The sequence below is a fragment of the Symphalangus syndactylus genome, chromosome 23, assembly GCF_028878055.3.
Source record: "Symphalangus syndactylus isolate Jambi chromosome 23, NHGRI_mSymSyn1-v2.1_pri, whole genome shotgun sequence".
Taxonomy (NCBI): Eukaryota; Metazoa; Chordata; class Mammalia; order Primates; family Hylobatidae; genus Symphalangus; species Symphalangus syndactylus.
Genome location: NC_072445.2, coordinates 42,986,864 through 43,007,610, shown reverse-complemented (window position 1 = coordinate 43,007,610; position 20,747 = coordinate 42,986,864). Strand labels below are relative to the sequence as shown.

The following is a 20,747-nucleotide window of genomic DNA, read 5'->3' as shown; positions in this document are numbered from 1 at the left end:
ATTAGTGGTTCTCTTTGGGAGAAATTTGGCAATGTTTGGGGACATTTTTGGTCATACCATTGGTGGGCAGCTGGGATGCTACTGGCATCTAGTAGGTAGAAGCTGGGGATGCTGCTAAGCATCATGTTTGCACAGGAAAGCACCTCACCCCCTGCATCGCCCCGCCCCTGCCCATCCCCGCCCCACAACAAAGAATTATCTGGCCCAAAATCCTTAATGCTGAGGTTGTGAGACTCAATATATTTAAGGTAAATAGGAGAAAGAGATATGAAGTACTGGCAATACAATTAGAAAAATTAGCTATGCCAAGCCTTAAGAGAATCCTAAGTGTGTGCATATTTTGTGGTTTTTAAGACTATAAAAGAAAAAGAAGACTTAATGTTTGGCATTCACAGCAACATATGTCAGTGTGTTGATAAACAATAAAGTTGATGATGTTTTAAGGTTGCTTTCAGCATCAGATCTGCCATCATCCCTATGCCAAATGTTGCAGCATACAAGTGTTACAGAAGTACACGTCTAGTTTTAGTCTTCCATATCTTGGTTCATTATAGCATCAAAGGTAAGATACTGGGGGCTGTCTCTTTAGCAGAGGGGCTGTAACATCAAAGATTTGGCCTTGAGGACAACATATGACCCTCAGTCCCTTGGACAGCCTCTAGGCAGGAATTACCAGCATGCCAAGGAAACCACAAGCCAGAATATTGTCAGAGTTTGCCAAGTAAAACCATTCCAGTTTTATTTGTTTTTAACATAGTTTTTAACATACTGTGTTAATCCTATTTAGGAAGGCAAATATGTCGGAGGAAATGTGATTTCCTAAATTAAATCGTTAAAAAGCAGGCCTTTAGAAGCACTAGCTTCCTTTTGCAGTTCAGGGGTACTTAATTCAGCAGGTTTAGAAAGGTTCAACCCCTGGGTGCAGTGGCTCATGCTTGTAATCCCAGCACTTTCGTAGGCCAAGGCAGAAGGATTGCTTAAGGCCAGGAGTTCAAGAGCAGCCTGAGCAACAGCAAGACTGTCTCTACAAAAAAAAGTTAAAAAATTAAAAAATTAATCGGGTGTAGTGGGATGCATCTGTAGTCCCAGCTACTCAAAAGAATATGGTGGGAGGATCTCTTGAGCCCTTGCAGTGAGCTATGAGTGTGCCACTGGGCGACAGAAGTCTCAAAAGTTCAACCCAAGTTAGAAAATCAGTTTAAATGTGTAATACACCAAAGAAATAACTGCTTGCTCTGTCATATTTAAATATTCATAGTTTAGAATGCTAGGTTTAGTGTTCCAATCCATTATTCTGTAAATGGAGGCTCAAAGAGGCCACTTGGTTAGGTTTCCTGGGGTTTTGCCCATTTCTTTTCTCCCCTAGTTATGCCCTCAGGTGTGACCCTTGTATATTCTTAATTCATGCTCTGCCGTAAGATGGATTCAAACTTTGTGCTTCCACCTGTAATGTTTCATTTTAGGAATTACTCCTTTTATCATCTTTATATCCAAACCAGTATATTTACTGACTACAGTGTTTTGAGTTAAATTCTTTCATAAATAATTGAATAGCCGGAGGAATTTTGCAGTATCGCAGTCATGTTTTGAAAATATTGCTTTTGGTTCTTGTCTAATCTTTGAGAAAGCACACAGGATATAGTGTTTTGGCTTTCAGATCACTAATAATTAAGACCAGAGTTCTGTGGCCCAGTGTGTCGCTTTAAGGGATCCTGTAGGGCCCACACGAGAAATGTCACCAGCTGCATTATCTTTAAATTCCAACATACACGGGTGGTCCTGCCCTGGATAAAGCTCAGGAAGCAAAATCAGCCTTCGGGAGAGGTGAGGTAGAAGTCTGAGCATTGCCGACGGTCCGGAGCAAATCGCTCCCGGGCTAGACCCTGCCTGCACCGCGGCCGAGACAGGTGGAGGTTTCAACCCGTTTGGCAACCTCGGGCGCAGCCAGGCCCCGCCCAGAAGTTTCCGGGACACGCCCCGGAAGTGCTGAGAGGGACTTCCGCCCCGCGGCGAGGCCTCGGAGCTCGTTGCTGCTCACAGGCAGAGAAACGCTGGTATGCACTTGGGTGTCGCTTGGGTGGGTGTTGCACAGCTGCAACCCCTCAGACCTCGTCTCTCCGCGCCTGCCTGGGTGGAATGTGTGCAGGAACCCCAGGAGAGGCAACCCCTCCTGGGACGGTGGGGATTGTACCCAAATGCAGTCTTCCAGGAAAGGGTTTTTCCTCGAGATTTAGTGCAGCAGGAGCCCAGAGTTGGGACTACTTCCCTTTCAGTTACAACCCTGGTTTTTACTGCCGTCTTCAGAGCTTCACTGAGTACTAACTACAAGTGTGCCTCTGGTACCAATTGGTATCACTGCCCACCAGATCTTCAGCTTTTTCAAACAAAAAGGGGAAATGCAAATAATTGGAAATAAATGTTCGGTGCTCTAAATTCAGGAGAGGCTCATTCCACCACTTAATTGTGCCCGTGACATTTCATTTTGAATGCAGAATTTATTCTCTCTCTACTTCAGCTTGGCAATAAATGGCTACCCTTCCCTTTAGCAGTCACTTCCATCCACGCCAGGACCACCTTACAGCAACCTTAATGCTGTTCTCTTATGAGCCCTTCCACTATCCCAAGCAGTGCCTAAAGGCAATGGGGAAGATTACCACTGCAGACCTGCTGCCCCAGCATGTGATCTGATAGCCATTTGCAAATTAGCTCCTTATTTAACATTGCGCTTGTTTCCCCCTATAACCCTTAGTAGTGTAACACCTATGGCAATCTTTGCTTTTTCTTTGAGTAAAATAATGTTTCTTTTACAGAAGTGTTCCTGAAGACTCTTCAATTACAGGAAAAGCTGCATGACTGCATCTTTAGAGGAGTTGGTTTCGCTGGTTCCAAGGATTCTGTTAATGAGAAAACTCCACAGGCCAGCATTCTGTAAGCTGCCTCCAGCAGCCCAGTTGACAGTGGCTGAGGCCAGTTCCTGATCATCCTATCTGAGGAACACCAGGTCTGGGAGAGGGAGCAGCACTGGCCAGGGGAGGGAGGATTTTCCCTGGGAAAGTGGCTAAGCTGGATGATTTCAAGGAATTGAGTGAATCCAGACAGCAGGTGGGGAGAGATACTATCATCTTAAAACTTTTGATCTCTTAGGGATTCTTCCCTTTTTTTCCCCCTACTTTTTAAGCACGTAAGTCAGAAGCCAGACTACCTGTGATTTTGGCCAAGTCATTTTATCTTTCTGTGCCTATATGTCATCTGTCAGTGGGGATAATAAAAGCACTTGTCTAGAGTTGTTATGAGGATTACATGAACAGTACCTGCTACATAGGAAGTGCTATCCAGGTATTTGTTGTAATTATTTCTTACTTTCCTTACCTCCCTGGGATTAGCCTGTTCTGCTGATTTATTCATTTCCACAGCGATTCTTTGATAAATTCATGTGTTTAATTTTTTTCTGGCCCCAGCTGTTGGATACAGTCAGGAAGTAGGCAAGAAATGCCAGCTCTGGAAGCAGAGGGAGAATAAGATAGTTATTCTCTAGTGCCAGCCAGGAATATGCCACTGAAGTGTTAATGACAGAATCTTCCCTCTACAGGAGAGTTGTGCTAAACTTTGACGTTTTGTGGTCTTCTGGGGATTCTGGAAGTAAGGGACCTGAGGTGACTAAACAACAACTGCTATATAACAGGATCAGGATAAGTGAGTTGTGAATGCTAGCAGAGTCTGATTAAGTTCAGAGTGAGGCTGGAGCAGGAGAGAATCCAGCTCTGACCTGCCATTTACACTTTTTTTTTTATCGTTCAGGAGCTTCATCTTGGCTGCCAGTTTTCAGAAATAGAAATTGTAAATATATTTCCATTTTTTTGTCTTTGACTTTGCTTAAAGTGCTTTTGTTTGTTTGTTTTACCTCACAGGAGTTTTTATTCTATGTGGGTCAAGTTTACCAATCTTTTCATTAATGATCTCTGGATATCGACTCATAAGGAGGAGGACTTTTCTTTTTTGAGATGGAGTCTCGCTCTGTCACCCAGGCTGGAGTGCAGTGGTGCGATCTCTGCTCAATGCAACCTCTGCCTCCAGGGTTCAAGCGATTCTCCTGCCTCAGCCTCCTGCGTAGCTGGGATTACAGGCACTCACCACCACACCTGGCTAATTTTTGTATTTTTAGTAGAGACGGGGTTTCACCATGTTGGTCAGGCTGGTCTTGAACTCCTGACCCCATGATCCACCCACCTTCGCCTCCCAAAGTTCTGGGATTACAGCCGTGAGCGACCACGCCCGGCCAGAAGGAGGGCCTTTCTATTCTGAGGTTATAAAGGACTCACCTCATGTTTTCCCCTGGTACTTTTATGGTTTCATTTATAACATGTAAAACTGGTTTATTTGGAATATATCCTAGTTTATAGAGTAAGGTAGAAATCTAATTTACCATCTTTCCAGATGGTTATCCAGTTCTCACCATGCATTTGAAGAGTTCACTTCTTTTTTTTTTTTTTTTAACTTATTTGCTACTTTTATCATATGCTAAATTTATGTGTCTATTTCTGGGCCTTCTGTTCTGTACCATTATCATGAGCACTACACACTTTAAGTATTAAGGCTTTATAATATATAAGTTCTTTAGGACAAGTGCCCTTCTTTCTCAGTTTCCCCAGGTAGCCCTGCATGTTTAGTCTTCTAGGTGAACATTAAAATCTTCTAAAAAGTTGATATTTTCATGGGAATAGTGTTGAATTTACAAATTAATTTGGAGATTACTGGCTGAGGACTAACTCCTGAGGAGCCGTAAAGTGGCTTAATCTGGGAAGCAGGCCCTAGATTGAAATTTCATCTTGGCTGTTTTAACAGGTGCCTGACCTCAGAAAATTTATTTGCTTCTCGGTTTTTATATATATGCGAGGAGGACTTTAATGTCTGCCCTGTAGGATTAAATGAGATAAAAAGCATAAAATGCCTTCTTGGGAGTGAGCAATCCTTTCTTCACACGGTCCATTCTGGTCAGCTCACAAACACTGAGAGGGAAGCCTCTAGGATCCTAGAGTAGATGACCAGATGCCCAGACGCGGGATCCGTGGAAGTCAAAGTCAAGCTTTCTAGGCCGACAGCTGTCCTCAGTCACTTGGTCAGATAGTCTAATCTCAGTTTTTCAGGTGAGTTCCCTCTTGACTTTCTTCTAGAATTTTGCGTGTGCCCTGGGGTGGACACCCTTGGAGGATGGGAGAAACTATGTACTGTGCCAGGTTGCCTCAGGCCTGCCTTTTCCCTCCATCCTTCCCCACCCCTCCCCTCTTCCACCCACTTTCTCACACTCCTCCTCTTTTCTCTTTCCTCCCTTTTTGTCCCTCTCCATCATCCTCTCTCTTATTTTTCTTTCCCTTCACTACCCCATCTCCTGCCTGGCCCTTTCGCACTGGCAGAGTAGACCCTCAGAAACCCTGGGAGAGAGGATGGCTGGGACAGGCTGATGTCTTGAGTCCTGTCCTTGGCTGTCTCTGAGGCTCTTAAGACTCCTAATTACAGAAGTGACTCCGACTTGCTTTTCTGACAGGGCTAAATTTCCGAGAGTGGGGTGCAGGAATGGAGACCTTATTTTCTCTTGGTCCTGGATCCTCAGTTCTGCTTTGTGTTGGTTTTTGTTGTTGATATTCTTGTTTGTTCGTTTTGTAGAATATCGTTCAATTGGGATTTAACTGTTTTTGTCATTATTATACTGAGGTTATATGTTCTGGGGAGGAAGACCACAAAGGTGAAGTACCATTCTCATCATATCAAGGGTGCATACTGTTAACTTATAACTGTCGAGACATAAAACAATTTGTAAGGTGGAAAACGGCAGAGAGGGGTAATTAGTGTAATTTGAGTTGGGAGCAAAAATTTTATCAAGTTTGGACACAAAACTGGGTTTGTTCCCAAGAAAGTAGCAGCCATCCCTTTTCTTTGGAGAGGTGAAGGGTTTATTCTGTCACAGTTCCAGCAGAGACAAAGCATCCCTGTTGCTGAGATACTGTTTATCGTAGCAACAACAGCTGCAGAAATAGTAATGGCACAGCAATGAACAGAGCTTTTTTGGTCCCTATGTCTCTCTTCCATCTCAAATAGTATGGAGTTCTGTGGGCGGTAAAACATACCTGTTAATGGTATTATTGTCATTTTTCCAAACTTCTTATCAGTTGAATTTGTTTCTGTTGCCATTTCTATTCCCATACTCCTTCATCTGCTCTATCTGCAAATCTCTTGCATTTCTGTCTTGTTTTCCAATTTAATTAAATATGTTCGCCTTTAAAAGTAGGAACTATATATTATTTTTATATTCATCTATATTCCAGATTGTATGTGTATGTTTTAGATGCCTTTATAGAGGATATTTTATTTATTCATTTATATTTTTTGAGACAGGGTCTTGCTCTGTTGCCCAGGTTGGAGTGCAGTGGCATGATCATAGCTCACTGCAGCCTCAATCTCCCAGAGTCAAGTGATCCTTCTGCCTTTGCCTCCCAAGTAGCTGGGATGATAGGCGTGTGCCATGAAGATATATTTAAATAGCCGTTTGAGTCAGATATTCATTCCAACAGTTATTTGATCTTATTGAGACATGATACAGGCTGAGTGAAAACATTTTATGTGAGTGCCATATGATTGGTTTGTCCTGGGATTACGAATGTGTTTGAGAGCTCTAGTCTGTATCATATTATATTGCTTTAGCAACAGGGAATAAAGCACATTTCAAAGGTCTGTTTATTATTTTAGGAATCAAGGCCAGAGGTGTGAACAAGGTGTCAACTCTGAAGGGAAGGTTTTTCTAAGGATGGACCCACACCAGAAGGTCCCTAGCATATATAATGGGGATACTTTACAAACTCCTGAGTATGAAAAAGTCTCTCAGTATGAGGACCAATTAGAAAGGCATGAGGGTAGGCGCATGGAAGAAAGACGATATAAATGCAATGAATGTGGAAAGAAGTTTGCCCAGAGCTCAGGCCTTGTTCGACATCAGAGAATCCATACTGGAGAGAAACCCTATGAGTGTGATCACTGTGGAAAAGCCTTTAGCGTGCGCTCAACCCTCACTGTGCATGAAAGAATCCACACTGGTGAGAAGCCTTATATTTGTAATGAGTGTAAGAAAGCCTTCAGTGTAAGGGCACACCTGATTATACATCAGAGAATCCACAATGGAGAGAAACCCTATGAATGTAATGAGTGTGGCAAAGCATTTAGTGTGAGCTCAGACCTTATCAAACATCAGAGAATCCATACTGGTGAGAAACCTTATGAGTGTGATGAGTGTGGAAAAGCTTTCAGTGTGAGCTCAGCCCTCATCAAGCATCAGAGAATCCATACAGGAGAAAAGCCATATGAGTGTAAGGAATGTGGGAAGGCTTTCTATGTGAACTCAGCACTTATTAATCACCAGAGGATTCACTCTGGAGAAAAGCCCTATGAGTGTGGAGAGTGTGGAAAAGCATTCAGCCAGATCTCAACACTTATTCATCACCAGAGAATCCATACTGGAGAGAAACCATATGAGTGTGAAGAGTGTGGGAAAGCTTTCCGTGGGAGTTCTAACCTTACTAAACACCAGAAAATACATGCCAAAGGAAAGTGTCATCAGTGATTTATGGGCAAATATATTCCAAAGGGCTTTTGTTACATCAGAAGATACCATCGAAAGAAGAGTATGGTTAAAGTTAATGCCTTAATTGACACTTCACCCTTGAAATACTGAAGTGAGAAATCACTGAAAAGTAACTCCATCAGCATTGTTTCTAAGGCTCTAAAGTCACATCTACTTCTGAGAATGCAATTTTGCAACTCATAAGGTAAAGCCATTTAAAAACCATAGAGTATATAATGTAGTTTGTGTTGGCTTAGAGCAAACTAGCAATTCAAACATTTTCCTCTTATGAGCAAGAATTTTGTTGTTGTTTTCTTACTGTTGGTGTTATAGATAAAACATTAGATTTTGAAATTGGAAGCAATTGATGAGAGAGGAAGGACATATCCTTAGTTGAATCTGGAAAATACCAACCCATTTATCTTTCTTTGCCTTTGATGTACCGCTGTGCTCTTAGGATGATTAGATGTGTGTGCGACTTCTTGGCAGAAGGTAGAGCATATCTTTAGGTAGGAATCCCAATAGATAATTTTTCAGGGTGATCCTTGCATAGTCAAAAAGCCTTAAACCTTTTGACTTACTGACTCAATAAGGCTTTGAGTTTGACTGCGGTTCCTCAACCAATGCAAACAAAACAAAGACAAAAACTTCCCATGGAGATTTAAGTGTTTCTGACTTCTGACCCTTGCTCATAGCTGATCATAGGTCACTGCTGTGTGTGGTGTCATATATGCAAAGGCTCAGAGATATAATAATGGGACACTTGGGGAATTTTCGAGGTCAGTGTTGATTTTAGGATGACTATGTGAAGCTTGATACCTAATGTCAACCAAGAGTGCTCAGATTTGAGAGCTGAGTTTGATTTTGAAAATGTTTTTGCTGTGTCTATGGGAATCCCACTAGAGCTGTCCACTAGACCATAATCTAACTTCCTAACACTAATCCCCAAAGCCTGTATTTGCACCTGTGAAACTCAGGAGAGAGATCTGGACTTTAAAATTACTTTGTTACTATTTTTCTTTTTCTTTTTCTTTTTTTTTCCTTTTGAAACAGGGTCTTGCTCTATCTAACCCAGGCTGGAGTGCAGTAGTGTGATCCCACCTCACTGCCACCTCAGCTTCCTGGGCTCAAGTGATCCTCCCATCTCAGCCTCCCAAATAGCTGGTTCTACAGGTGTGCACCACCATGCCTGCTAATTTCTTATTTTTTGTAGAAACAAGGTCTTACTATGTTACCCTGGCTGGTCTCCACTTCCCCTGCTCAAGCGATCCTCCCACCTTATCCTACCTAAGTGCTGGAATTACAGGCATGAGCCACCAGGTTAGGCTATTTTTCTATTTTAACAGCGATTTCTCCCTCTTGAGTAATAGTCCTGAAATTTTTTATTCCTGAAATTTAATTCATGTGAGGTTCAAAATGAATATGCCAAATCGATAGAAATTACAGATAGCTTTGGTGGTTCACATTTGGAATAGATTATAGAGAACACTCTCTGGGAAGGTGAAATGGTGTTCACTTCTTAGAAAGAGGCTCTGTGTTGCAAAGGGATGCACAGTTTCCATGAATTATCCTAATCAGCACTTCAGGCAAGTCAGCTGTAAAACACACTGGACCTCATGAAGCTCTGAGCCAACTTGTGGCCAGTAGGCACTAAGATCAGAGATGCATATGGAAAAGCACATGATGAAGCCTCTGGTATTGGAGTAGTGCCTACAGCCCTGCCCAAGGCCTGGATATGGGGATTGAAGGCAAAGAAGATCATGGTTCTGGAACTCACGTTGAGGAAATGGACCTCACTCAGGGAATGGGGCACATTAGAGAAGGTAAAATACATACTGTACTTAGAGCAGAAGTGAAGGGCTTCAGGAAGTTCTCTTTGCTTTGCTGAGTTCATCTGTGAATTCTTTTGCCCTGCTTCTTCCTGTCTTTGGCAAGTGAAGGAGACTAGGTTTTCCTTGATTTGACCTGTTACCCCATTTCTGTGCTGTTACCTTCAATGTTTTTAGTGTTTACCTTTCTAACTCCAGCTATCTTGGTTTGTTTCTAGAATGGAGGTTTACAGACAGTCATCTGGGTGGAGGACACCCTTTTGGGATCAGCACTGAAAGTAATGCCATATCCCGTTCCAAACCAGCACAACTATAAATACTAAGCAGTGAGTGGTATTCTGAAGACTGAAGGAGGAGCTATTTCTGAAAACAAATGTATTTTGTTGAAGAATTTAACCATTAAGCGATCAGGATATGTGTACTGTGATTATTCCTTTTGAGCTCAAAGTAAGGTATTAGTGATTATTTGTTTTAGGTTGGGTCTTGTGCCAGATGCTAGGAATACAAAAACAAGTGAAAAAAGCACCCTAATCTCGGGGCTCGAAGGCTATTTGGTGACAGGGAGAAGAGAGTAGATAGAAAACAACAAATACTGTGATAAAGCCTCTGGATTTGTAGGGTACTTTGCACTGAAGAAGGTTTAACAATGACTCACGAAAACAATTGAAAAGGCTTTGGAGGAGGACCAAAGCTTGGAGGAAAAGAATGAGTTCTTGAGCCACATGATAAAGAAGAATGAGGGAGGGTACAGTGAGAATAGCATGTGAAAAAGCACAGTGCATCTGGGGGTAAAGAAGGAAGTTTTCACGGACCTTGATTATATTTCAAGAATCATAGAATGTGCATATGAAAGTAGTATATTATGACCAGACCATGACATTCTTTGTTCTGCTAAGAAGTATGAAACATATTCTTTAGGCCAGTGTTTCTTCAAACATTTTGTGCAGTAAGAAACCCATTTTATGTCATAACTCGGTGTACCATTTTTGGGAGAGACCATCCTCCTTGGGCCTTGCATTCCTACATGTCTTGGTGGGTATGCCAACATTGCAAGGGCATGACAGCTCTTACTCAGGCCACTTTTTATTGTCATGCAGCTAGTAACCTTGAAAGATGAGGTGACATCTCTTCGACTAAGAGTAGGTTAGCTTGCTTGCTTACTTATTATTGCTTGGTATTCTTTTGGAAAGTTCCTGTTCAATTTTTTTACATGTTTATAGGAATTATTTACATATTCTGGATATGAGCTCTTTTCATAGAGGATGCAAATATTATCTCCATCTTTATAGCTTGCCTTTTATTCTCTTAATGGTGTCTTTTGATGAATATACGTTTTTAATTTTAATATAGTCCTATTTATCAATATTTTTCTTTCATGTGTGTCTTGTGTCTTTTGAATAATTCTTTCTCTCCCTTAAGATCATGAAGATAATCTCTACCATTTTAAAAAGTTTTCAAATTTGCTTTATCATTTATATCTGTAATCCATTTGAAACTTATTTTTCTGCCTGAGTGAGGTAAAGTCTAATTTCATTCTTTTCCCATATGGATATTCTTTTCATCCTTCATCACTTATGGGAATGCCTGTCATTTCCCACTGTTCTACAGTGCCAATTTGTCATTAATTAATTTTCCAAAAATGCATGGATCTGTTTCTAGTTTCTCTGTTATGTTCCATTGCTTTATTTGGCTCTCCCTTCACCAATACCAGATTTTCCTAATTATCATAGCTTTACATTGTTCTGGTATCCAGTGGAGCAAATCATCCTACTTGAAGAGTCAGACTCCATGCCAAATTTCTATGTGTCATTTTTCAGGCCCAACCATAGGCAGTTACAAAGGCCGTACACCTCATAAAGGAAAGCTACCCTCCCCATGCCAGACTTGGGGCACAGCCAATGCATTGCAGTCTCTGAAGAAAGTTGCAGTCAAGGACTCAGACCCCTGGCCCAGCCATGCTCTTAGGCGTATCTGCATTCCTAGTCCAAGCACCTCTATTTGGAGGTCTCTTTATTGATGGCCTCCTCTAAACAATTCTGAGACCTTTTTACTGGGATCAGGAACCTTGATGCCACTTGTCTTCACTTTCAATATTTAGTGCTTCTCCACTCCTAGCCCTTTTCCCTCTTTCTTCTCCCAGCCCTTAGGCCCATAAAATGGCTGGAGCCTTTTATTTAGGTTTCTCATGGTAGCGAGATGATCCCCATATCTTTGCTGGTTGTTTTGATGCTTGCTTGACTCTGTTCCATGGGTAAGAATGTAACACTGCAGGAGCCAGCACTTTTTCCTGCTGAGCCTCATGCTAATGCTACTGCTGATCGAAGGCTTGACTGACACCTTATCATTTTGGCATGTTTTAACTGACCACCGCAACACCTGGCAGCTCAGTTCTTTCTGCATCAGTTCTTAACACCACCTTCTTCTCCTGCTTCATAAGTGTCTTGGCTGTTCCTGGTTCTTTGCATTTACATATAAATTTTAGGATCAGCTGTCAAATTTGACCTACTCCCTTCTAAAAAATTACTGGGATTTTGATTCAGAGTGTATTGAATCCATAGATTAATGGGGAGAATCAACATTCTTGCATGAATTTTCTAATTCATGAACATAGTATAGCATTCCATTTCTTTAGGGTCCTAATTTTTCCCAATAATATTTTATGGTATTCTGTGTTGGTCTTGATCATCTTTATTAGATTTATTTATAGACATCTGACATTTCTTCCGTGTAATTGTTAGTAGTGTCATTTTTTTAAAATTTACTTTCTGTTTACAGAGACTTAGCATTGATTTTTATATATTGACTTTGTAGCCAGCATTCTAATAACATATAGATATTTTTGGTCTTTACATATACCATTCGCTAATAATGACAGTTGTATTTCTTCCTTTCAAATCCTTATACTTTTTTTCACCCTTATTACATTAGTATGACTTCTACTACCATGCTGAAAAGAAGTGGTAATAGCTGGCATCTTTGTCTGGAAGGTCTGCTGTGACCTTAACTGTAGGTTCCTTTCTCCAGTGACTCATCTTGAGATTACCCTTCTCTCATACCTCCAACATTTTTGGGACTTGGATATTCCAAGCCCGTGCTAACCATTCACTTCTTTGACTACACTCAGCAGAAGAGAAATAGAAAGCTGCCAACCTCGTAGACTCAAACGAAATCATTTTCCCATTTGTTACCCTCAGGAATTGGCTCTTTCCATCCACAGGTTCCACATCCATGGATTCAACCAACTGTGTATTGTCAGTATTCAAAAAAATAATAAAATAAAAATAAATAAATAAATAAATAAATAAAACAGTTATCTTGATCCTGATCTTCAGAACCTGCCTTGCCTGAAAATTTAACATTTTTCACACTACCTATGTGCGAGCCAACCAGCACTAGCTGAGAAGGGTTTCACATTTTCTTGACTCTGTTTAACTTGCATAAAAACAAGACTTTAGAACAAGTCTTACTTGATGGTTGCACAGTTCATTAAAACATTTTAGATTGAGCTCCATTGATAGCTGATTTCTAAAATAATGGAACATTTTTAAAATACAGTATAACAACTATTTACATAGCATTTTCATTAAATTAGGTATGATCAGTAACCTTGAGATGATTTAAAAGTGTGTAGGAGGATGTGTGTAGTTATATGCAAGTACCATGCTGTTTAATATAAGGGACCTGTGCATGCTGAGGTGTCCTGGAACCAGTCCCCAACAGATACCGAGGAACAACTATATACAGTCAGTTCGCATTACTTATAGTTAGTTGGGTCCTATAATGTTGCTACAAACACTGAATTAGTGAGTACTGAACTGTTGTTCCTAGAGTTAATGGGGGGTTAAATTCCTGTGAGCCTGTAGTCATAATATTTTCATCAATCCATATGTCATTTGCATTGTAAACATTCGTTCGCCAGCATCCTTGTAAAACAAGCCAGTCCCATCAGGGTTTGAAAGCAGCTCTTCCTTGGCTGAGCAGGTGGCTCACACCTGTAATCCCAGTACATTGGGAGGACAGGGCAGGAGGATCACGAGCCCAGAAGTTTCAGACCACCCTAGGCAACATAACAAGACCCTATCTCTAAAAGTAAAAAATAAAAATAAATAAGGAAAGCAGCTCTTCCACATAACCCTTTTCTGTATAATACTACACAGATGTTTTAAAAATATTCCATAGCCTTCTAATCTTTAGAACCTGTCTTGCCTGAAACTTTAACATTTTCCACACTATCAATGTGGGAGCCAGCCAGCACTAACTTAGAAGGGTTTCATATGTTCTTGGGTTTTTTTCTTTAATTAGGTGTCATCTCATGAACTCTCAATTTTTTTTTTTTTTTTTTTTTTTTGAGATGGAGTTTCACTCTTGTTGTCCAGGCTAGAGTGCAGTGGCGCAATATTGGCTCACTGCAACCTCTGCCTCCCTGGTTCAAGCGATTCTCCTGCCTCAGCTTCCCGAGTAGCTGGGATTACAGGCATGCACCACCACGCCCGGCTTTTTCTTAGCTTCATCCCACACTGTAGATGTTGCTTTTTAGCACTTACCCTAGTGACCTCATGTATAGATGACCAAATTTTCTCTTCCTTTTTCTGGATGTACCAAATTGAATCATTAACATTGTATTTATAGCCAACAGCACTATCACTCATGCATGAATGAAGCTTATCTAACACACCTATTTTCTCTGTAAGGCACATGACAGTCTTCTTGCACTTAGGAACACTAGACAGCACTTCACCACTATATTTGGGTACCATTTTAAACAGAAAAATTACCCCCAAAAAGCACACAAAAAGGGGCACTAGTGATGCCCCTAAAGGAAACTTGTTGATGATAGCTAAAACAAGAAGGCAGAGTGTCCCCTTGTTTGAATTCTTCAGATGGTATTAGTTTCATAGGGTTGCCATAATAGATTACCACAAACTTGGTGACATGAAACAACAGAAATTTATTTTCACACTGCTCTGGAGGCCAAAAGTCCAAATTCAGTTGTTGGCAGGGCTGCACTCCATCTGAAAGCTCTAGGGTACTTCCTGGCCTCTTCCAGATTCTAGGAATCCTAGGCTTGTAGCCACATCACTCAAATCTCAGCCTTTGTATTCACACCAGCTTTTGTCTCCTCTGTCTTCTCCTTTCCTATCTCTTACAGGGATCCTTCTCACAGGATTTAGGGCCCACCTGGATATTACAGGCTGATCTCATCTTGAGGTCATAAACTTAGTAATTACCTGCCAAGACCCTTTTTTCAAATAAGGTCACATTCACAGATTCCAGGGGTTAGGACATAGACATAACTTTTTGGGGGCCACCACTCAACCTACTGCAGATGATAAATTTTTCTCAGAAATAATTAATACACTTGAGCACTGAAGTTGAAGTTTTCTGGCAATTAGCAAAAGGGAAAATATGTTGTTTTATATTGTTTTTTATTTGCCTAACAAAAGAAAGCAACTATCTTTGCAGAGGTGAACTTTTTCCTGGAACTAAATTCAAATGAACACATTGCTTGAATCTATGTAAAATATATTAAATAATACATAATTGTCTTCAACTATAGTTTTAAAAAGAGAAAAAATGGGTTGGCCGGGCGCGGTGGCTCACGCTTGTAATCCCAGCACTTTGGGAGGCCGAGGCGGGCGGATCACAAGGTCAGGAGATCGAGACCACGGTGAAACCCCGTCTCTACTAAAAAAAAAAATACAAAAAATTAGCCGGGCGCGGTGGCGGGCGCCTGTAGTCCCAGCTACTCGGAGGCTGAGGCAGGAGAATGGCGTGAACCCGGGAGGCGGAGCTTGCAGTGAGCCGAGATTGCGCCACTGCACTCCAGCCCGGGCGACAGAGCGAGACTCTGTCTCAAAAAAAAAAAAAAAAAAAAAAAAAAAAATGGGTCATAGTGAACCTTAAAACAATCCCACAAAATCTTGTGTTCTATTAAATTACAACACACCTACAATATCAAATCATAAGCATACAATTTTATCACTTAAACTAAGTGAACACACTTGTGTAGCCCACACCCAGGTCAAGAAATAATATTCTCAGCCTTCCAGAAGCCTTTATCCCCATGATTCCTTGTAACACCATGATGAGTTATGCCTGTTTTTGAACTTTGTGTATACCATGTAACTCTTGTGGCTAGCTTGTTTCTTTTGACATTGTGAGATGAATCCATGCTATTGAATATAGTTTTAGTTCATTCTCCCATGAAATTTCTAACAGTGAAGCATTTCTACATGATGCTAAGAGAGTATGTTCAGGGATTTGCTTTATATAATCTTGCTTTTGATAATCAAAAGGGTTCGACTTCAAGAATCTAAATGGATGGAAAGTTAAATGATTATCAAGTAGTGTCTCTCAGATTTCACATACATTAAGCAAGTATTGGCTTAAGATTCATGATTGAATTCTGTGACAAGTATCTGTGATCACATACTCTTTATAGCTACCTCAGATTCTTTTTGTGATGATTTAGGGTATGGATGTGTGAATAGATAGCTAAAATTTATTCTTGCACAGCTATAAAGCCAACCCACTTCAGCATGAGCATGAGTAGTAGAGGAATTTCTGAGTAAAGACAATTTGTTCTTCAGGAAAAAACTCTGGATCTTCTATGTCACAGTTTGGGTGCTTAGTTGGGATTCCAAACTTCTTTATCAAAAAGTAGGAAAGCTTCAGCCTGGAAGATGTTTACAACAAGTTGCACAATTCATTAAAACATTTTAGGTTGAGCTCTATTGATGTCTGATTTCTAAACAAACATATTTCCATTTATGTAACTACTTCCAATCTTCCCTTTCTTTCACCTCCCATAGCACATTGTTTCTTTCTTAGAACATTCATCTTCTCTTTTGCTTTGTTTGTTTTTTTATTTTGAGCCAGTTTGTCACTCTGTTGCTTAGCCTGGGATGCAGTGGCACAATGTCAACTCAAGGCAACTTCCTGTTCCCAGTTTCAAGCAATTCTCATGCCTTAGCCTCCTAAGTAGCTGGGACTATAGGCATGCGCCACCATGCCCAGCTCATTTTCATACTTTTAGTAGAGATGAGGTTTCACCATGTTGCCCGGGCTGATCTCAAACTCCTGAGCTCAGCTAATCCACCTTCCATGGCCTGCCAAAGTGCTAGGATTACAGGCGTGAGCCACTGCACCCGGCCCTGTTTTACTTTGTATCTGTCTCTCTTGTCCTGCTCCTTTGATTGTGAGTTTTTTGACTGCAGGGATTATTATTATTATTCTTTATGGATTCTTTGCAGCCCTGAGTGTGGCTTGAGATTGTACAAGTCATCTTTGGCTAATTAGGATCAATTAGTTTTTTGTCATGTAACCAACAACCTCACAAATCTCAGTGGCTTTCAATAACAAAGGTTTATTCTTATTGCACATCAGTTAATGGGTCAATTGCAGCTGTGCAATACATTCTTTCTATTCTAGGACCCAGGCTGGAGGAGCAGTCCTACCTTGAATGTGCTGCTCTTACAGCAGTAGAAAAAACAGTTGTAGGACTATGTGATGGATTTAAATTAGCTACTCTGGAGGAGCATGTCACTTACACTTCATTAGCTAAAACAAGTCAAATTACCAAGCCTAGTATCTGTGGGGTGGGGAAAATAATCCTTACAAAGAAGTCAGTGTGTAATAACAATACATAATCTATTATCAAGATAGCGTATCTACCCTGATAGCCAATATTTATGGTATGCTTTCTATACCAGGGCTTTTCCTGAATGCCTATATATATATATTTTTCTCAATGAACAACAATGCTATGAGACAGATACCTCTATATTCCTATTTTACAGCTGAAGAAGTTGAAGAACAAAGACATTGAATAACTTGTCCAAGATCATGCAGTTAGGAAATGGTAGAGCCAGGAATTGAAACCAGAAGTCTGACTTCACAATCTTTTCTCTTAACCACAGTGCTGTATTATGAGATTTTTAATCTGAAGGTTTGTGTCTGTGTACCATGTTGGGCTTTAAAGAGTCATGAGGTGTGCTAGTAAAAACTCTAAAAGTGAGATTCAGGAGCCCTTGGTCTCATCCTGTCTTTACCTCTGAGTAACCATATTACCTAGGCTCATGCCCCATACCTGGGCCTCAATTTCTATATCCTTAAAAATAAGGTAAACAGACCGGATATTCTCTGATACCCCTTCAGCTTTGAATTTCTTATATTTTCTCCAAGTACATAGTAAAATACTTTGTTGATGTTGATATGATGACCTCTTTCATCTTCTGCTTTCTATGTTATTATCTTCATAGCAGATCTTGTATCAGTATTGAATCTCCCCAATCCTCTTCCTTCTATTTTACTTCTCCTGTTTTACTTTAATGATACTACTACTACTACTACTGTCTACAATTTATTGAGACCTACTGTTTCAGAACAGGAAAATAAACCCAAAGAAAGCTGAAGGAAGAAAGTACTAAAGAAAAGAGCAGAAATCAACAAAAAAGCAAACATATATCCTCACTTAGAGCCTTCATATATAAAGAGTGTGTTTTAGGTAGGTTCTCCTGTAGGCTACTCGTATATGTTACATTAGAATTCTCCTTTCTGTCTCCAGGAAAAAGGTGCTAATTGCATAATCAACTTGTTCTTTCAGATGATGACTCCTGGCCTTAAACAGGAGGCTGTTTCAAAGCAAGACTTTTCCAGAAGAAGTCCAACACAGAGTGATGTCCAGGGGACTAAATAGAAACATTTATCAGGGACCCAACACTGAACAAGTTCATGGGCTTCTGAATAGTTTTCCCAAGTGAAGGGAGATCCCCTTTGAAGAAGCGCAACAGACATTGCCTAAAGCTAAGGAGAGTATCACTGATAAAGGAACCTGAGACATCTGGGAGAATTTGCTCTGAAATTCAGTCCTGCCAATGGTCTGAGAGTGGGAAACCCTCCTTTCAGTTTCCACATGATTTTCAACTTCAGCAACTGTAATAAAACAAGCAGGCTCTCAATGTAAAGTTAGTGGACAAGTCGTTTTTATGAAAATATCGCTCCCTATTTAAAAAAGCCTTAACACACCAGCAGCCCTGATTTAAACACCAGCATGTCCAAACTGGAGGAAAGCCCTGTGTGTATCCTCAACATGGAAAGACCTTCAGTGTAAACCCAAGTCCCATGAAACAACAGAGAAGCCATCCTGGAGAGGACTTGCATGAGAGTAAAGAATGTGGCAAAATCTTCAGACCCTGGATCTTGTCAGACATCAGAGAGCTCTTGTGGATATCTTCAGTGTGGAAAGCCTTCTGTGCGAACTCAGTATTATTGAACATAAGTAAATTCATTTTGGACAAGAGCGTTATCTATATTCATGGGTACAGCAAAGCCTTAAAGTGCTGTGACAGCCTTCTTAAACATCAGAGAATCTGCACTGGAGAAAAACCCTATTGGTCTGAAGAAGATAGTAAAAGGTTCATTGTGGTTCAGCTCTGGTCACCCACCAGAGAATCCACACTGGAGAGCAGCACCATGATGAACATAGTGTGTGAGGGAAGGCCTTTATTTGGAAGCTAGCACTTATCAATCACCAGAATACCCATGCTGGAGAGAAAATTTATAAATGTAAAAATGTAAAAAAGCTCAATCTTATACATCAAAATCCACACTGGAACAAAACTGTATGCATATGACCATAGGGAAGCTAACAGTGTTACCTCATTGCTTAAAGGGCATCAAGATTCCCGCATGGGGAAAAGCTCTTTGTAAATTACGTGGAAAAACCTTCAAAGTTCAGATCTTATCCAGCATCAGAGTCCACACTAGATAGAAGCTTTATGACTTGGACAAATGTAAGAAAACATTTTGATGAACTCATCCTTTACTAAGCAACAAAGGATACACAACAAAAATGAACCTCAATAATCAAATATGTGGTAGAGAGATAGTAGAGGAATTTTTCAGCGTCATCTGTCATGATTAAGGAAAAAACCATTAAATAGAAGTGGTGACAATAAAAAAAAAAAAAATTAGACCAAATGCATATAATCACTTTAACTGACATTATTTTATGGAATTAAAGACAAGTGTTATTAGAAAAAGATTAGCATGTCACTTCATCGGCAGAGTTGAGGAATTAATCTTCTGTGACCAATCTCTATGGATATTTAACTGTCTTTGATATGATTAACTTTTTATTTTCTGTAGTAGAGGTAGAGAGTAGAGGTAAGTCTTTATAACTAATCACATAACTATAACCTGGATAATCCAAACATTATTGACTATATTGTTGTTTGTTTGGAATTCATAATGCTCATTAAAATTTTTCTAAGAATGATTTTGACATTTATTCCTGGGGCCCAATAAGTGTATCACTTCTTCCAGACTTACTCCCTTTTATTTTTTATGATGTTAGTCTCAGAAATGCTGCAAATAAATATGTATGTTTTGGCAAATCATTTCCCAAAATTTCCTATCCCTTTGTTAAAAAAAAAAAAAGATGTAGAAATGTGCATAGACTGTGTGAACCTGCAGTATGATGAACAACAGACCTTATTGCCTTGTTCATCTTTGTGTCTCTAATATACAGAATAATGACTGATACAGAAAAGGCCCTCAAAACATGCTTGTTGAATTACTACTCCAAGGGTTCTGTTTATGGGTTGGTCTCAATCCAGCCTACAGAGGGGCCTCTAATTAAGTTTGCCATAGGATTCTACCCTCTTCCCAGACCTGATCAATGAATAACTTCGGGTACTCAATGTGTACTGATAATGAACTCACTTCATGGCACATCAGAGTCACTGGTCTGTGTGAGGCCTTGCTTTCATTCTTACACACATTTTCTCCTTTACTTTCATCCCAATCCTGTTTCTCCCATCCTTAAATACTTGATTTACAAAACTGATCTCGTGTTAATATGTCTCATTTGATGCCATTCTGCTTTTTGAGTTTTATTCATATTAATATATGAAAGTCTAGTTCACCCCTTTAACTGCTGTACGATGCTTAGTCATTGATTCATTCCTCTAATGAAGGTCATTTTAAACAACTCTTTATATAAACAGTCTTGCTATGAACACTTTTGAGAGTGTTTTTCTGGAGAACATACCCAGGAGTCAATTGCTGGGTCACAAGTATGCACAGTGTCAATATCACTAGCAAGTAATGGTTTCTGTTCTTTGTGAACTAAGAGACCTGTCTGGCATCTTAGCCTGATCATGATAGCCCCTTTTCTGCATGAATTTCTGAAAGCAACTGACAACTAAACCAGCCAGGCACATTCTTATCTGCTGGCAGTCTGGAGTGAGGTGAATCTCCAACATAAGAATGAGAAAACCTCAACCTCAGAAATAATGCCTGACTTT

The 20,747-nt window shown here is 40.2% G+C and overlaps 1 protein-coding gene across 11 annotated transcripts; it reads left to right on the top strand.

The window, feature by feature from the left end:
- Positions 1–1,919: 1,919 nt before the first annotated feature.
- On the top strand, positions 1,920–19,717 carry LOC129473468 (zinc finger protein with KRAB and SCAN domains 8-like). 11 transcript variants are annotated; one of them, XM_063632771.1, is made up of 8 exons: positions 1,920–2,054; positions 2,811–3,001; positions 3,799–5,144; positions 6,742–7,814; positions 9,657–9,890; positions 17,238–17,386; positions 17,823–17,944; positions 18,044–19,717. In XM_063632771.1, the coding sequence occupies exon 4, from the start codon at positions 6,800–6,802 to the stop codon at positions 7,607–7,609; it is 810 nt and encodes a 269-aa protein (XP_063488841.1). In that variant the 5' UTR covers positions 1,920–2,054; positions 2,811–3,001; positions 3,799–5,144; positions 6,742–6,799; the 3' UTR covers positions 7,610–7,814; positions 9,657–9,890; positions 17,238–17,386; positions 17,823–17,944; positions 18,044–19,717. The 11 variants fall into 11 exon arrangements, with proteins under 11 accessions (XP_063488841.1, XP_063488843.1, XP_063488840.1 ...); XM_063632773.1 differs by lacking the exons at positions 3,799–5,144; positions 17,238–17,386 and having other exon boundaries at positions 9,657–9,764; XM_063632770.1 differs by lacking the exons at positions 3,799–5,144; positions 17,238–17,386.
- The last annotated feature ends 1,030 nt before the right edge of the window (positions 19,718–20,747 follow it).